Source organism: Podarcis raffonei, chromosome 6 (assembly GCF_027172205.1).
Source record: "Podarcis raffonei isolate rPodRaf1 chromosome 6, rPodRaf1.pri, whole genome shotgun sequence".
Classification (NCBI taxonomy): Eukaryota; Metazoa; Chordata; class Lepidosauria; order Squamata; family Lacertidae; genus Podarcis; species Podarcis raffonei.
In genome coordinates, this window is record NC_070607.1 from 71622054 (window position 1) to 71640625 (window position 18572).

The 18572-nt window shown below is 39.2% G+C and overlaps 1 protein-coding gene across 2 annotated transcripts in view; it reads left to right on the forward strand.

Annotated features, from left to right (window-relative positions):
• Window positions 1-18020, forward strand: part of ITCH (itchy E3 ubiquitin protein ligase) — a 48426-nt gene extending 30406 nt beyond the window's left edge. For both annotated transcript variants that reach the window (XM_053393954.1, XM_053393955.1), the window contains 15 exons: window positions 402-576; window positions 1431-1491; window positions 2559-2643; window positions 6138-6266; window positions 6998-7070; window positions 8190-8261; window positions 8524-8612; window positions 10088-10247; window positions 11194-11327; window positions 11977-12117; window positions 12553-12673; window positions 13208-13312; window positions 14501-14597; window positions 15648-15720; window positions 17002-18020. In XM_053393954.1, coding sequence (XP_053249929.1) covers window positions 402-576; window positions 1431-1491; window positions 2559-2643; window positions 6138-6266; window positions 6998-7070; window positions 8190-8261; window positions 8524-8612; window positions 10088-10247; window positions 11194-11327; window positions 11977-12117; window positions 12553-12673; window positions 13208-13312; window positions 14501-14597; window positions 15648-15720; window positions 17002-17101 — 1615 coding nt within the window. In that variant the 3' untranslated portion in view covers window positions 17102-18020. The remainder of the gene's footprint in view (window positions 1-401; window positions 577-1430; window positions 1492-2558; window positions 2644-6137; window positions 6267-6997; window positions 7071-8189; window positions 8262-8523; window positions 8613-10087; window positions 10248-11193; window positions 11328-11976; window positions 12118-12552; window positions 12674-13207; window positions 13313-14500; window positions 14598-15647; window positions 15721-17001) is intronic.
• The last annotated feature ends 552 nt before the right edge of the window (window positions 18021-18572 follow it).

Consider the following 18572-nt stretch of genomic DNA (forward strand, 5'->3'; position numbering starts at 1 on the left):
TATATTTAAGCCTGCTATGCTGCTCACTGTTTCAGTAGAGGAGAATCAAAACCAGCCAAAGAAACTGGATGTGTTTGGGGTCTGCATCATAATGTTGTTGCATATGAAAGTGGTATTTTCTCATCCTTTGGACTTGTAGCACACTTCTAGAGGTTTCAAAAAAAATGGCGGACCGATAAATAGATATTGCTACCTCGAATTAGGAAGTTCAGAGCAAAGTGCAGAACCTTTAATCAAATGATAAACCCCTTGGAATTGAGTAATAAGGTGACATAAAGCAAAACTGAGGAATTATTGTGCTGACCCGCTTTGTCCTATTATGTTGAACAAGTGCTTCTGTCAGACTGTAGTCTACTGTGAAGTCAGTGCATTCATTTGACTATATCATCTGTGTTCTTTAGCTGGGAACGTCGAGTTGACAACATGGGGCGGATTTACTATGTTGACCATTTCACCAGAACAACAACCTGGCAGCGGCCAACTTTGGAATCTGTCCGGAATTATGAACAGTGGCAACTTCAGCGCAGCCAGCTTCAAGGAGCTATGCAACAATTTAACCAGAGGTTTATATATGGGGTGAGAACACTGAGGATTGGGCTGGAATTCATATTGGCATAACATCTGCTAATGCAGATTAACTCAACAGCACTTGCTCTATCCTCAGCCCAAAATTTCTAATAAGTAATCACTAATACTTTACAGACTGCAAAAAATAGAGTAGAATCTAAATAAAACAGGGTGATTGATTGCTACACATGGAAGTTACTCATTTCCATCCAAACATTTCAATGGAAATTTCTTTAGTATACAAAGTATAACCTGTTTGTCAGATTTAGTTGTAGTTTAAATTGATCCCAGAGGGTTACAAATCAAATATATTTTGCCTATGGCTTCTTACTTTGCCATTTGCAAGCAAACATTGTCATGTTAATTCAAGCAGCTGTAGGCAAGAGCAGAGTTACTGGCAAGTTTTGTTCAAGGCATAGTGAGAGCATATTTTGATTAAACTTCACAGGATGCCATCCTTGGAAACCATATTATCAGGCCTGTGGCTTGGTATTTTTATTTTCTGCATAATTGGATGAAAGTAGGTTGCCTCTACTGAGGAGCGGAAGTCTGTCAGATTCCAGAAAGGTGGATGCAGTGGTTGTCCCACAAGGACAGACATATTATCATTTTAGGATGATAAAATCCTATTCCTTTCCTAGTTTTTGTGGGCATTTGTTTGGAAAAGTGAGAAAGGTACCGATGGGTAAGAAACTTGCCAAAGTTAAAACAAATAGGTCCAGGGACTATCTGGTTAGGTGATTTTACTTTCATTACAAAAAGGTAGAAAGGTCTTTTAAAAAATAAAAAGTATAATGTATATGATTTATCCAAGCTTAGATTTTTCAGTCAGTAGTTTACAGTATGCTTTTTTGTGATTGCAGAATCAAGACTTCACACAGAACAAAGAATTTGATCCTCTTGGTCCCCTGCCACATGGATGGGGTAAGGTCTTTAAAAGTTCTGGTTCTCAACATCACATATATAGTGGTCTAAGCCAACATGGAGTCTAGCTATTACTCTACCATCATGAGGTGTTTGTTTTTTTATTGCACTCTGATGACTCCAGAAACCTGATAAAAGTAGAAGTGTTTATTTGGGGATCACAATAATGTCACTTCAAATTCAGAGCTCTCCGGCCATCCAGACTGCAAATCTCAGTAGGTGTTGGGCAGTCTTTGTAGATAAATTGTGTTCATATCGCAAGAGGAATAGTGTAATATGTAGCACAGCTCATCTGATAAGCATAAAGACCCATTGGTTGGCATCCATCTGCTTCAGGAGGCAATGGAAGAGTGTGCCTTCAGACCTATATTTCATACATATTATAGTCTCTTGTCATTGAGTTGGTATACAATTCTAGGGACCTCTATTAGTTTAGTAGCAGAATCATAAGTAACGGTGTTTCATCTAGGACAGGAATCTGAGCCCTGCTCTCACAACCAATCATCTGTACTGCTATCTATACTACTGACCTGTGCAAGGTTCTCCCTGAAGGAGATGTCCTTGACTTGGATATAAAGTGCTGTTCCACTGAGGTTTCATGAACTAGGAAGTTAAGATGATGGAACACAATGTATTCATTAGTTGGAGGATATGTTCAAACAGCTGGTATGAAATACTAAGTTTCCAGACTGGGCATTTGGGCACAATTCAAGTCAAAGGGGGGAGCAGAACTGCCAAACACATGGGGTTCTATCTAAAGAACTGCTTGCACAAGGTGAACGTCCTTTCCCTCCTGCCCTCTGCTTCCCCTTGTGTCCCTACAGAAAAGATCACGCTTAGGCAAGCTGCCTCTGCCAGATTTCCTGTTCCCACTGTTCTACCTCCCAAGTCCTTCATGAGGGCCCCCAACCCTTAAGAGGTTTTTTGTTGGCAGAGAGTTCTGCAGAGGGGAGAAAAAAGTGAGATATTCCCCATAGGTCCTGGCATATATAATTCACTGCTATTATCTTAACGTTAAAACGATATGTCCATGGTAACTAAAATGGTCCTAATTTATATTCCCTCAGAAAAGAGAACAGACGCCAATGGCAGAGTATATTTTGTCAATCACAATACACGCATCACACAGTGGGAAGATCCCAGAAGCCAAGGGTAAGCTTTTTCTCTTCTCTTAATAGTTCTCTTCAGAACATAATCCAAAATCAAGCACTATTTACTACTATTTCTAAACTTTCCTTCATCCCAGAGAGATTCCCCAGCAAATAATAAATACATAGCTCAAGATATATGAAAACCAAAATGCATATATATTCTGATTAGCAATCATGATGAACAAAATCATTCTTTGCTCATCTCCCCCAAAGAACCTGATGGACAAAACTGTTATTACCTGACTACAACAAGCTGTTTTTGAGGGGGACAACTGTATTACTAATGGGAGGGTGTTCCAAAATGAAGGTGCCATAGCAGAGAAGGCCATATCCCAGGTCCCTGCATAATGTACCACAGGCATAGGTGGGATCATGAATAGGACCTGCTCTGCAGATTTTAAGTCTAAGAGTGAGATATATTGGCAGAAGTTCTTCATCAAGTACTTGGGGCCCAGGCTATATAGGGTTTGATATACCAGAATCAAAACCTTAAGTTGGGCCCATCAGCGAACAGGCAGCCAGTGCAGTTCTTAAGATTTGTTGAGATATGGTCCCACTTTGCAGTGCCACTCAGCTGATGGATGCATTGTCAGTAGCTCCAGCTTCTAGACCATCTTCAAGGACAGCCTCATTTAGAACTCATTGCAGTAGTGCTAAATGGGAGGTTAACCTAGCCATAGTGGTCCATGCTGTGGTATCTTGGTTCAGGAAGGACTATAGTTGGTGAACCAGCCCTAGCTGGAAATTGGCACTTCTTGCCCCTGGAGCCACCTGAGCTTGCAGTTGAAAGTGCTGGTTCCCAGAGCACCCCCAGGCTACACACCTTGTCCTTCAGGAGGAGTGTGGTGCCAACTAACACAGGTTGCCTCAATTCCTAAATATAAGAACTATCAGCACCTGCATCATGTCCAGATTCAATCTAAGTTGGGATTGAATCAGCCCATTATCACCTCCAGACACTAGTAAAGTGGTATGGAGAGAGCGAGAGCTGGATATTATCTGCATACTAGGTATGCTGTTCTCCAAATCTCCAGATGACACTTCCTAGCAGCTTTACATAGATGTTAAAAAGTGTGGGGTACAGAATGGAACCCCACAGGACCCCACAGCACAAATGCCAAAAGACAAAGCAGCAGTCTGCCCTTGCTGCTACTCTGGTGGTGGTCCTGCAGATAGGAGCAGTGCCTCCAACTCACAGAACCACTCCAGGAGAACCATGCACTCCCCATGTTTCTTTCTCCATACAGGTTATCAGTCAGAGCTGCTGGGGCTGTTTCAGTGCCCAAACCACTAGGTTGAAATGGATCTAAACTGAAATAAGGCTAGATTTTAGACTACTAAAGCATGTTGCTTATCAAAAGTGTATTCCATGAAATTATCTCACCGTAGGTCCTAAAAGTCATTTTCATAACTCACAATGTCTGGACAGTTTTATCCTAAAGTATTTCCTACTATGTTCCATTAACTGTGTTGTGTTCTGATCCATGTATACGATGCACTTTTTCTATGCCAATAAAGGAGATAGATTGATTTTTTTAAAAAGCGTATTGAGAACATGAGGGGAAAGTAGCAGATATGAGGAAGTGGTTTCTTAGGAATATTTCTTGTTGAAACAAAACATAAGAAAATTATTACTAGAAGAACCAAAAAAGGAAATCCTCATATTTGCATCCAACACACAATAAAAACATTTCTTGTACTCAATATTATTTATTTCATTTCATATCATATCCTGTTATTTATTTCATATCCAGTCTTAGTGAGTTGGTGGGAAAAAGAACGTATTGCCTTTAGTGCAGTGTTACAAATTACTTGCTGGCGACTCAGCATATTATACAACTTTTGACTCATTTTGCCATTCTTTTATTGGCTAACCTAATAACATGATCAAAGGCGGAGATCTCAAAGGTCATGTGTCGTCATCTGCCTGGATGCAGGTGTTCTGAGCACCCCCTTTCTGCTGCATAAAGAACCCTCTGAAGCTGCATTCCCAAAGGCACAGGTGCTCATTGCTACAATAGAAAGTCAGAAATCTGCCTTGCACACATGGAAGAACTTTGCCTCCTTGGATCTCAGCCAGAGTCTTGCAGAGACTTGTTTTCAATAAGCATTCTACTCTTGTTCCTTATTTCATATCTTGCTAGAATTCTTCAAAAAAGGAGGAATGGAAAAATAGCTTAATATTTTAAAGGCATAGTAGATACTCTCTAGAATATCTCCGAGAAGGATTAGAAAGTAATACATATTTAAGGCCTTAAAAACAGGCATTCTGCTAAATAATCTTCAGGTGTATCCCAGCCCTGCATTTCTGTAATCCTGTGAGGATTTCTCCCCAAACACTTAAACACTCTGAATACACTGGAAAATGACCTGTTTATACACCTCTTACATGTAATAATGTCAACATCAACTTCGTTGGACTGGTCATGTTGTGTGGATGCCTGATGATCGTCTTCCAAAGCAACTACTCTATTCCAAACTTAAAAATGGAAAGCGTAATGCTGGTGGTCAACCAAAGAGGTTTAAAGACTGTCTCAAGGCAAATCTAAAAAAAGTAGTATAAACACTGACAACTGGGAAACAATGGCCTGCAAGCGCTCCAGTTGGAGAACAGCCTTTACCAAAGGTGTCATGGGCTTTGAAGACACTCGAACTCAGGACGCAAGGGAGAAATGTGCTAAGAGGAAGGCATGCTTGGCAAATCCACACCATGATCAACTCCTGCCCAGAAACCAATGTCCCCACTGTGAAAGGACATGTGGATCCAGAATTGGCCTCCACAGTCACTTACGGACTCATTGTTAAAACTGTGTTTATGGAAGACAATCTTACTTGGCTACAGGTGATCGCCAAAGAAGAAGAAGACATTTAGATAACATTAGCAGAGGGGGGAAATGAAGGATACACCCCCATGAAGCTCCCTGAGTTCTTTCGTGACCAACAGATAACTAAGGCAGGATCTAGACACATAAAAAAAAGTTACAGGAAAACGTGTTATAAAGCTCATAATGGAAAATCACATTGGTGAAAGATCAAACTCTACTGCGCCATCTGGTGTTTATAAAGCAGTTATAACGATACAATTAACGAGTATAGCTGAGTCCTAGGTAACAAGCAAACAGGGTGTAACCCACACATCAACCTACATTCTGTGAGCAGGATATAAAGTATTTCTGAGTCTTCTCTTACTAGGCTGTCTGGTGTCATGTTTAGTTTTTCTTCCCTATTCTGATTCCGTGTGATTAATTGTAATAACAGATCCTCCCTTTTGAGATGGGGTCTGCATTTAACTTCTTGACAAACATTTTTCCATTTTGGATTTGTGGTGTTAGCGGTGCCTTCCTTAGAGCTCAGTATAACTAAGAGTTCAATGTACTATCTTGGGTCTAATAAAGCTAAATGAAATACCTGGAATAAAAATGGAACAGTACCTTTTACTATGTGTGAAAAATATGTATAATGAGATTTATGTGTTGTGTATATCTGTTTCTGCAGTCAATTAAATGAGAAACCTTTGCCAGAGGGCTGGGAGATGAGATTCACTGTAGATGGAATTCCATATTTTGTGGATCACAATAGAAGAACAACTACCTATATCGATCCTCGTACTGGGAAATCGGCTCTGTAAGCTTTCTTACTACAATTTTGTATTACTGCTACTTCCTTTCTACTATTGGCATCTGTTATACACACTCCTGGATAGCCGTACGATTAAACTTGGTTACCTTTGGTGGTGAAAACAAATGATCCTGTTCTTAAAATGTTAGCAGAGTATGTTCAACAACTCGCCTAAGTTTTTTTATGTGCTATTAAATGTTAAATACTTCCATTATTTATAAAATAATATACACCAGTTTTTCCTTTAGTGCTTATTTAACCTGTGCTTCAGCGTTTTATCAGTTTTGCTTCAAAGACCCCAAAGATTAAATTTCAAATCAGAGAATTCCCAGTTTACTCTTCACTCATCTAGCTCCCTCTATCCCCCTCCACCCTTCTTAATCACACCTACTTAGTGGAATGGTGAAAGTAGGAGAGGCAGTAGCAGTCAGGTTGAGGTAAGAGAAGAGGGGGAAATAGAATCAATCTCTTGCATCCTTCCCTAATTGGCTGCTACCATGCTAGGAGGAAAGCCTACAGAGGCCCATGGAAAATTATAACTCCTTGGTGTACTAGTAGCATGCCACTAAGTAAAGGGAAGAAGGGAGATGATTTTGTTCCTAAGGAATAATTTACCTAGCTATATGTGCTTCCACAAAATTAACCTTCTTTTCGTGAATCAGTTAACTAGGCAAGGAACTGAAATGGATGACAATTGCACACCTGTATTCAAGTGATTTTTTTACTTCTGTTTCCAGAGATAATGGACCCCAGATAGCATATGTTCGTGATTTCAAAGCAAAGGTCCAATACTTCCGGTTTTGGTGTCAGGTAAGTTATGTTTTATTTGGGGGAAAGAGTTTTACTGCAAGTTTCTAGTGAGTCCATTGTCATAATCTGTGTTATATAGTATGTTTGTTTCTAAAAGAGCTGCCAGTTCCACAAACCCCCATGCCCTGTGGGATTTCACGAGGCTTGGTGAAATTGTGGTGGCAGTAACTCTGTTGGACACCCCAAAGAAGAGTGGAGAGAGAGGTTACTCAGAATCTTCCACTGCAATGTCCTGAATGAATATTAATGAGAATAACTGTGATAATTTGCCATCAGATAAAAGCATTATCTTAGAGTTTGTCTTACATGCAAACTCAAAAACATCCTTGGAAGTTTTTGGCCAAAGGGCAGTCATTAAATAATTAAACTTTGTTAGGTGAAAGCATTAGTAAACTAGATGAATACACAAAGGAGTAAACTTCTCTCAGCATAAGTTCGAATTGGAGTTGCTTTACAAAATAAAGTTTACAGAGCTTCTATTTTCACCGTGTTTATTTGAAATTATTCATGAACATCAATGGGAATACCATCCACATACAACTTTATTTTACTGGCAATATCTAGCAGTGGTGTCAATGGCCCCTGTTCAAGGATATGTGTATGCAACAATACATTGTAAGTAGCTAGTACCACACATGGGAAAATAATCCATGGTTGCACCTATCTCTGTAAAACAGGGGTGGGGAACCTTTGGTCCTCTGGATATTGTAGGTCTATCACTCCCATCAGCTCCAGCCAGCATGGCCAATGGTCAAGGATGATGGGGATTGTAGTCAAGCAGCATCTAGAGGGCCACAGGTTCCCCACACCTGGTACAGATGGAAACACATCAATCTATTGCATTCGTTCATGGTAGATCTGCCCTATGTGTTAGATCTGCCTGCATTTAGATTCATAGCTGACATGCACATGTGGAAGGGATATCTTAGGATTCTTTTTTTAACCATACACAGCTGCATCTGGCAAACTTCCATGTGTGTAAATACTGTACTGTACATGCAAACCAGTTCACATATGTGCAACGAGGGTTTCTTGAATTCAGTATTTTCATATACTTTATCATATATTGTCCTATTATGTAGTTGGCTTGTTTTTCAAATCTGTTTCTTAACATTTTAGCAATTGGCCCTGCCCCAGCACATTAAAATCACAGTGAGCAGAAAAACATTGTTTGAAGATTCATTTCAGCAGGTAATTGGGCTGTGTTTCAGTACTTAAAGCATTGTAAAATGTGTGGAGTATGTGTATTTGATCTGAACTATGTTTCAGCCCCCTCTAATCTGTTCAATGTCAACCTTCCTCTCTAAATGGCCTATTAAATGTTTCAGGGATCTGCTGATCCAGAATAATTGAGTAAAACAGCAAAACCACCATATACCAGTGTCCATTTTAATGTGCATGACTGTGTGAACAATTATTAGAATGTTAATCTTCTAATACTTCTTCCACTAAGATAATGAGCCTCAGCCCTGCGGACCTACGAAGACGTTTGTGGGTCATTTTCCCTGGAGAAGAAGGATTAGATTATGGAGGTGTTGCACGGTAGGGATGTCTTACTATGTAAAACAAATAGAACCATAGGCACTTGAAATTGTTTGGTAGGAAAGCTTTTTAGACAACTCTGAGGGGTTGACATTTTTAAAAAACCGTGACCCTTTTCTTTGGAAAGTTCTATCTAATTTGGGGTTTAGCTTGTCAGTATCCGGAAAAGGGAAACTTGCAGATTTAAAGCTTGTGTGTGTGTTATATACACAACTTTTCAATAAACAAATTTGGGCTCTAGTATCATGGATAACATTAATATCATTGGTGAGAAAGCTTCAGCCTGTGGACCTAATTAGGATTCCTAATTTGACTGGAAACCATTCCTATTCACCCCACGCATGACATCACATGGCTGCAAGGGAACAATAAGGAGCTTGAAGTGTGCTCTCAATTGTGCCTTGGCAAAACATGCCTGCAAATGGGCATTTTCCTTCAGCAGACTTCGCTCGTTTGCAGAGGGAAATTGTCTCTTTACAGTAACAGTTTGAGTCCAATCAGTGCCTACAGATGGACAAAGCAAGGTTTGCTGTTGGCACCAATTAGCTGGTCACTGCCAACAGTAGGCCCCTTTGAAGTTGTCACCGATTTTGACAAGTGGGTGGCACCACCCAGCTGTCAAATTGGCCTTTGCAGGGAGGAAAGGTTCTGGCCTTTGGGTTGAATCCAGTTCCCTACCCCTGACTTACATCTTCATGTGTCCTGGTAAGATTTGTATCAGCTGAGTTGGGCTAGACTCACAATACTTGGTTCTTTAGCTGATGCAGCAAAAAAGTTTGATAACCACTAAAATTGATTCCTAGTTTTGTGTTTTTTGCGGCACTCAAAATAACCATACCTTTAGTGCTGGGTCAGTCCTTCATTATACGTATAACTATCTTTAAAATGATTTTATCTACTCTGGCTATACTGATTGTAAGTGTCTATTCTAAAGCCAAATATCCCAGCATATCAGTCAATACACTCCTCAGCTTAAAAAAAATGTAAAGTCAGCATCAGTATTTATAAACCGAACATCTGATTCCACATCAGAAGTCACAGGGCTGCATCTTGGACATAATTAATTTCACTCAATATTGTGACATTGTTTAAGAGATGTACATGGGCATTGCAAGAATAGTGTTGGCCCTGAGTTTCCAAATGCAAAAGAAAAATGATAAGCCTCAGATAGGAGCGCATGTAGGAGCTGAAGCCAGCAGAAGTAAATTGCTAATTATCTGCATCTGAACCTTGAGTAATCCTAGTCTTTTTAGAAGCACCAGAATTTCTATAACTGAGAACTACTTTTGGTGTCCTATCCAAGCACTTGACATGCTCATTCCAACTAGCTGTGGACAGGTTGAACATAAAAGATTTCCCCAATAGTTATATGTTAGCTTTGGAGGTTAAATTAGCACTATGGAATCTGTACACAATGTCTAAACCTAATACTTGGTTCTTGTGGTGTTGACTGTGAGTTCTTTATGTGGTTTCAGGGAATGGTTCTTTCTGTTGTCGCATGAAGTGCTGAACCCAATGTATTGCCTGTTTGAATATGCAGGAAAGGATAACTACTGCCTACAGATAAATCCAGCTTCTTACATCAATCCAGACCACCTGAAATACTTCCACTTTATTGGCAGATTTATTGCCATGGTGAGTTCAGAGCACAAAATAATAAATAGGGGAGTTTGTGGGAACACAGTAAGGACAAGCTGAAAGTTTCCTGGTAGAATGAGGATTTTTTTGATTTTTTTTCTTAATGTGTAACAGAAACTCTTAAGTCCGCATGTGGGGCCAGGGGACCCTAGACTGAAAAAACCCACTCTTGACAAGAGGGATTACGACGTTGTTTGCAGTGCAGTGCGTTGCACTCTTACACTCTAGTGTATTTTAAAACATACCAGGTGCTTAATTCTGTTTTTTTTCCTTAATGCTTGCGACAGTGAAAACATGCTTGGTCATGCTTGTGCTGTGCTGTAAATTTGGTTTATTATTTGATTTTTTTCAAATTGTTTTATTATGAATTGTGTATTTTTAAGTTGCACCCTACTCTAGGGCTGGTTTTAATGAAGTACGGGTTATAGGCCACCTGAGTATAATAAATAATGACTTGAATCCATTGATTTCAATGGCTATACTGTTGAGTGTGGCTTTGCTGGATATCATCCATATTAGCCTACAGCTCCAAAATGTATAGTATCTTATACCAATTTTCCAGTAAAAGCACCACCTGAAAATTCTGCCTGAGTGGAGGGGGGAAAGCCCTCTTGCGCAAGGGGAAATCCTTGCACAAGGGTTCCACAGATGGGATTCATTAGGTGAACCCCACCCATAATCTGTATCATGGGGAATTATTTCACACAGGGAGGGATTATACCTCACATGTTTTCTGTGCTTCCCCTTTCTCTTGTCACCAGTAACCATCAACACAGCACATCCACCTAAGAAAATAGTTACTGGTTTTCGAGTGACTTTAAGATGGCCTTTAATTCATTGTTTCTTCCAAAATCTAGGCTGCAGGCACCTGTTTGCTGGTTATGAGATTGACTAGACAAGGATTCCTATAAAACAAATAATTAATAGTTTCCATCTTTTGCAGGCTTTATTCCATGTGAAATTTATAGACACGGGTTTTTCTCTACCATTCTACAAACGTATCCTCAACAAGCCAGTAGGACTAAAGGATTTAGAATCTGTAGATCCTGAGTTTTACAACTCACTCATCTGGGTAAAGTGAGTTTCTGAAGTCAGCTTCTCAATTCTTGATATATTGTAGATGTTAAAATGTGTGACTTTGTGTGTGTGTGTAAGCACATTTGAAAATCAGTGCTGTGATTTTATATGTATGGATTACTGTTAAAAACATATTTGCAATTTGTTTTAAAAGTCAGTTTTACTGTTCAAGTGTGATTTTTAAAAATAAGAACATTTGCCTCAGAACTGAAGTGAATATTGACATTCCTTATTTTGCCAAGCGTTAAATCTTTTTGTAATATTTTGTTTGGATTGGAAACTGCTTTGACCATTTGGTTTTTTTAAAATGGGAAGTAGGAATTATAAAATACTTGATATGAAATGTAAAGTATGTACCTGTTAAATATTATTGCGTGCCAATTCTGAGGTACTGTAAATTATTACTGGATAGCTAGTATAGATACCAAACTTTTTGGTATACAGAAAATATATATGAACATTCAACATCAATATTCAGAAAACCTTTTCTCCTTACAAATTTTTGAAAATCTCATTGTAGAATATGCCTCCCTCTCCATTTGTTGATGAACAAAAGGAATTTTCGGCTTGTGACATCAACTTGTTTAATGATACTGCTGATTGCACTTCATGAAAATAGTAGTTAATATATATGGTATTTGTTTTGTAGGGAAAACAATATTGAGGAATGTGGCCTAGAGATGTATTTCTCAGTTGATAAGGAAATTCTAGGTGAAATAAAGAGCCATGATTTGAAACCCAATGGCAGCAACATCCTGGTTACTGAGGAAAACAAAGAGGAATACATTAAGTAAGTTCAAAGTTGGTTTGCAAGTTTATTTTATCTTTTAACCATTTGTTTTTTAATTCTATAAACTTTCCCTTTTTAATGTTTTGGAAGTATTATTGAACCTCTTCATGAAGGCCCACATGTAAAATAGATGTGGGCTTATCAGTAAAATAGTCAAAATGCTACATCAAAGCTAGTCTTCCCCGAAATACAGCGTGAGCATATTCATGCATAGGAAACTATCATGACTGGTGTTCTATAGTCTTAAACAGTAACCTCTGTCTGTGTCGCACGGCACAGTGTTGTAATTCTGCCATGGAGGTGGACCTTCCACTGCAAATGCAATGTCTACTATAATACCTACTACAATTTAATTAATATTGTTGCTCATCAAAAATCAACATTTTCAGACTTGGTTGGGCCTGTTTGGAGTAACTGTGTGTTTTCATACTCCAGGCTGGTTGCAGAGTGGAGACTTTCCCGGGGTGTTGAAGAGCAGACACAAGCTTTCTTTGAAGGTTTCAATGAGATCTTGCCACAGCAGTACTTGCAGTACTTTGATGCAAAAGAGCTTGAGGTATGTCTAATCCTTTGGGCATAAGGCTTAGTTGAGAAATGGTTAGCATATTTGCAGGGGCTTATAAATGCGGTGCACTTTTATGACATGAGTCATAGCAGAGTTATAATAAAGATGTTGCAGTTTAGTTAACTTGGAGTAGCCAGATGTTGTGGACTACAACCTTCATTGGCTCCAGCCAACATTGACTCTGGTCAGGGTAGTTTCATAGCACCTGGAGGGCATCACACAGCCAAATACAAGGGTAGACGATCACCTTAACACGGCAAAGTATATTTTAACATGTTTTAACACAGAGGCACATCGTCCTGTACATAGAAACTCTTCTAAACAAGGATGCTGCAATTGTGTTTTAAATACTTGGACAGCTGAGCTAGAAAATGAATTCCTAAATGCACCATGTCTAGAAAGATATTAACTCTTCATTAACCCTTCGAGTATCTAAGAGATTCTTCCATCATCTCTTACACCAACGTATCATGGCATCAGAGTTTCACTAACCTAGCTGGTGTTCAACTATTTCTCTTCAAAAAGGTGCTTTTGTGTGGAATGCAAGAGATTGACTTGACTGACTGGCAAAGGCATACCATCTACCGACATTATACCAGAACAAGCAAGCAAATAATGTGGTTTTGGCAGGTTTGTATTGCAGCAAAAATTGTGCCAAATGTACCACTAATGGAACTTGGGGGAATCTAGGATCTCTTCTGTTCTTGTTCCAATTGTTACCTAAGTATTAGCCCTATAAACCTAAGATTACAGGATGCCAACAGATTTCAGAGGGGGAGCCATGCTAAGACTGTTGCTGCATAAATAACAGGAGGCTTGTGGCACCTTAAAACTGTTTCTGGTTTATACCCAGCTATAGTTGCTGCTTGACCCTGTGCATGTCACAGTTGTTCAGCCTTTCTTGCTCATCTAAAAATGGGAAAAGTAGCAGCTTTCCAACTGGAATTATGTGAGGGATAGTAAAAATACTTTAAGCATAGGAAGTTGCCTTACACTTAGTCAGAACAGGGTCCATCTAGCTCAGTATTACCTTAATTGTAGAGTACATTGATGGGCAGTGGCTTTTCAATGTTTTAGACAGCAGTCTTTTTCCAGTCCTATCTGAAGATGCCAGGGATTGAAGCTGGAACATTTTGCACGTATGCTACAAGTTCTATGTATGAAAAATATGGCAATAGTGAAGCCAGACTTAGGTGACAAAGTTAAAAATGATAGTATATAATGGCTGACAAAACTCACTAAGGTACAGTGTCCTTTGGCAGCCTTTTTAAAGTGATCTTATGTGGCTGCTACTTTGTGGTTGCTTACAAACTATTCTATGGATCTATATGTTCAGAACTGTGCAAAAATGTTTCTTTTTTTCAAATCCTTTCTTTACATGGGAATGAGATAACAAACACTGAAGAATGTGGGCATCTCCAGGCTTGGAAAAAGAAATCATGGATGAGGAGGAAAGGCTTTCTTTTCTTTTCTTTTCTTTTTTAGTTACCTCTTAGGACATTTTACAGTCTTTAAACCATACAAAATCTTCAGTGGAATACAGCTAACACCAGTGATATCTCACACTAATACTTCAGAAGCTTATCCAGGCACTCTAGTTAAATAAGCTTCCTCGAAAGGCTTTTCCACTACTATTCCCCATGGAAGCTGTCTTTGTTTTCCCTACGCCTCTATCCTTGTTCCTTCCACTGCCCTTTTACCAAAAAATAGAACCTCAAAACACAAGGATATGAGAATGGATTATATAAATTTTATTTGTTTTTAAGACTAGAATAGGGATGGGGTCTGTACAGCTATTTTAAATGTGTTCTTTTTCAGTTTGTGAAGGACATAGATAATGAGAAGAGGATGAGACTACTACAGTTTGTTACTGGAACATGCCGATTACCAGTTGGAGGATTTTCTGACCTCATGGGTATGCAGAATTATTCCTAAGTGTGCAAGAGCCAGGATGACCCTGTGTGTCAGAATGTTGGCTTGAGTTGCCAGTTCAAAATTTTGGGGGAAAGTGTTCCTTGAAGTATGGTGGTCCCGAGGCATATAGGGTCAAAACCAGCACTTCCAACTAGGCTTAGGAGCAAATTGACTTTCTACTCAGGCCAGAATTGGTGGCCTGAGTGGTCAAAGCATATATTTGGCTGCCAAATTCTGCCCTACTTATGGTTTCCAAATTGTCTTCAAAAGCAGCCCAATGTATAAAGCATTGCATAATTTCACCTAGAGGCTAAATAATCATAATCATAAATTTTATTTATACCCCGCCCTCCCCAGCCAAGACCGGGCTCAGGGCAGCTAACAACCAATAATAAAAACAAGTTGATTAAAATACAATTTAAAAAACAAGACTAAAATACAACATTTAAACATCAGGATGCAGCCTCTTCACAGGAGGAGAAAGGAAAAAGAAAGAGGGGGAGGGAATCAAACTGATTCTAAGCCAAAGGCCAGGTGGAACAACTCTGTCTTACAGGCCCTGCGGAAAGAAATCAGATCCCGCAGGGCCCTAGTCTCATGAGACAGAGTGTTTCACCAGGCCGGAGCCAGTGTTGAGAAGGCCCTGGCTCTGGATGAAGCTAATCTAACTTCCTTAGGGCCCGGGACCTCTAGGGTGTTGCTATTTATGGACCTTAAGGTCCTCCGTGGGGCATAAAGCACTTTATGACTCCCTGGTCATATCTGACCCATGTAAGAGCTTTGCATGACAATATTTTACCATGCTGTACTGGCAATGCCACTTACTGGGAAGATTTTGCTGACAGGAATTCGATAGTATGACCAGTGTCTTCTATTGCCATAAAATACATCTGAGTTCTTAAAACTTTGAGAACTCGTCTTAGGGTTACTTCTTATCAAATGCAAATGTCTGGGCCTAAACTGATTTTATTTTCAATGTGTATTTAGTTATGAAAAAAATATTTGCAATTTTTATTTTCCCATATCCTGTATTATTATTATTTTATTTTAGGGAGTAATGGACCCCAGAAGTTTTGTATTGAGAAAGTTGGCAAAGAAAACTGGTTACCTAGAAGCCATACCTGGTGAGTAAAATATATTAGATGAAAATTGTGATTCTGATACTTCTTTCTACAGTTGATGATCCTATTTGGCATTTAAATAACAGATTTAGCACCACATCACGTTTTTTAGTTATACACATAAGATGTATAAAATTACATCTCAATACATGGCACACATATGAATGTGACATACAAAATTATCAGTATGCATCATAAAGATATAATCAACTGGAGCTTCTTTATTAACTGTACACTTGATAGCAAACTCATGTTTGACTCCACAAAATGTGTGTGGTAGCCCAGAGAGCCAAAGTTTCTGGTTTAAAAATGAGCACTTAAAATAAGTCTGCTGTATCTTTACTTTTGCTTAACCTATGTTGGTTTCATCTAGAATGACAGGTGTACTGTATTTTTTTTAGATCAAATTCACAAGAAATGTTGAGTAATTTGGTTTGTGTAATTGATTGCTTAAATCTGTTTTGACAAGGAATCATTAGGGTCGTGTAGTCTCAACACTAGACACACAAAATCATGTGTTGCCTTTAGCAAATGGTGTGCCTTCATACAAAACATAATTTGGTATTTAAGATGTTCTTCGCTGCTTCTTAATTTACCATATTGTCAGATGCCAAAATAAACATTTCAAGCATGTTGAGAGCGTTGCTATACCATTCTACATGACAGTCCTTGATGAGGCTCCCCTTCACTCTATTTTAGATATATTCTTGACTGCCCAGGAATGAAAAGTTGTGAAAACGTTTTTTTAAAAAACAACAACCACCAGTATTGAAAAACAGATTCATTCACAGTCCTGTTAAAATCAGTATTCCCTAAGGTCTTGGGAAATAAACATAGACTTACTCTGAAGTTGAACCCTTCACTTCAGCTGATATAAGTGGGGGAGGAGACATTGCTCACTTCCCTTCGCAGTGGGAAATGACACTGCCAGCTGCAGGGGGAAGGAGAAATTGGAAGAGGCACCCATCTTCTGCCAGTAGGATTCCTTGATTAAAAGTCTTGTATGTGCAGGAGCCCTTCTGTTCATTGAGGGCAGAGTCTGGATTCAACCCTGTGGACAGTATGTTCCTAATAGAATGAAGCAGATTAGCACACAAGATAGAAACCTGGAAGTTCACAGTATTGTACCTAGATTGCTGCTGTGAACCAAAGTTGAGGAATAATGTCAGATAAATATGCCTCTCACGTTTTAAACTGTCAATGGTGTGAATAGTGGGGAACTTTTGTTCCTGTGTTTGTGGGTTAATTATTCAAATGAAAGTGAGGTCTGCTGCTTATTTTCAGTTTCAACCGCTTGGACTTGCCACCATACAAGAGTTATGAACAACTGAAGGAAAAGCTGTTGTTTGCAATAGAAGAAACAGAAGGATTTGGGCAAGAATAACAATTGGGGAGAATTTGCACCTGAAGAACGTTAAGTCATATATGGTGTGAGTTCTTCACTGCCTCTGCTAGTTGCACTTCTTACTGTAAACAGGACTTGACCTTGATTTATTTAAACAATTGCTAGTGTGTAAGTAAATGGATGTTATCCTGCCATTTTATTCCCACTAATTATTGATTTCTCCTGAGTCCCTTTGCGAAATCCAAGAATGATACAACTATAAATGAAATCTTCCCTAACCAGAGGCTTCCTGTACTTCTGGGATTCTGTCCTGGGTCATGTTCATTAACTGGAATGTGTTCTTGACTTTTTTAAAAAAGTTACTCTGTTATAGTAGCATCTTTTTGCTGCTGCACCACCCATCCTATTGCTAACAGTGCTTCCTTGCAATCAGACTCCGGAGGTGCTGTAAACAGATCCATTGCTTATGTTAACTGTTTCTTACCCAAGTGAGATCTAACTGTGTTTGCCTTCCAAACTTTATTCCCGCATCACCTCAGTTCAAGCTGCAGAGTAGGACCTGAAAAGCTAATGCACACTTACAGAGCATAGCACTTTTATTTATTTAACCATGATGATCACATTCCTCAGGTTTATCACTACATTTGAATGTGCTTCTTCAAATTCATAGGAATTTTAACTTATTCTTGACTAATTCTCAACTTTAGGAGTGAATTTAAAAGAGAATACAAGGTCTCTTTAAAAGGCAGCAGCTGGAATTCATTTCCAGTCCTGTTTGTAGGAGAATGCCTGAAATGAACAACTCTTGTTTTCCTCTGAACGAGGGAATATCACTTCCAAGTAGTGGCTGAATCATTGCCATGAAACCGCCACTTTAATTTCTCTGGGGCTGCAATCCTGTGCACATTTGCTTGGAAGTGAACCTCACTGAGCACAGTGAAACTTACTTCTGAGTCAACATGCATTGAATTGTATTGTAGGAAATAGATGTGCAATAGTGGAATTCTTGAAAGAATCCAAATTTTACATTGGAAAACCCACCCAGTAACCCTTTAGAGGATGGAGACTGTGCATCTTCTAGGCTAGCACTCTGAGCAGCTTCTTACGGGCAGCTTGTGCAGCCCTTGATTTTAAATCTGATTTGCGCTTCAGTTATTTATATTATCACAATTTCAAAACTTACATCGTAGCTTACAACAGTACTTAAACTACACTCCCAGTTTTGGAACGAAAGCACTTTGTTCTTTACCCCAGCTTGGCTGCCTTGTATCCTTTCCTCCAGGTTGTTATAATTCCATGGTGTGCATGCAGCTGTGAAATGGGAGAAGTGATGATATTTGAACCGGCAGTAGTGCATGTTGATAACTATATACTTGCATTGTTCTGCTGTGCGCAGGCAGCAAAGTTTGAAAGCTTGCCGTGACAGTTGAAGATCAAACATTTTTGTCTTGGTAACAAATATCATCTTCCCCATCCAGACTTGGAGGGGTGGGGGCAAGGAGGGGGGAGA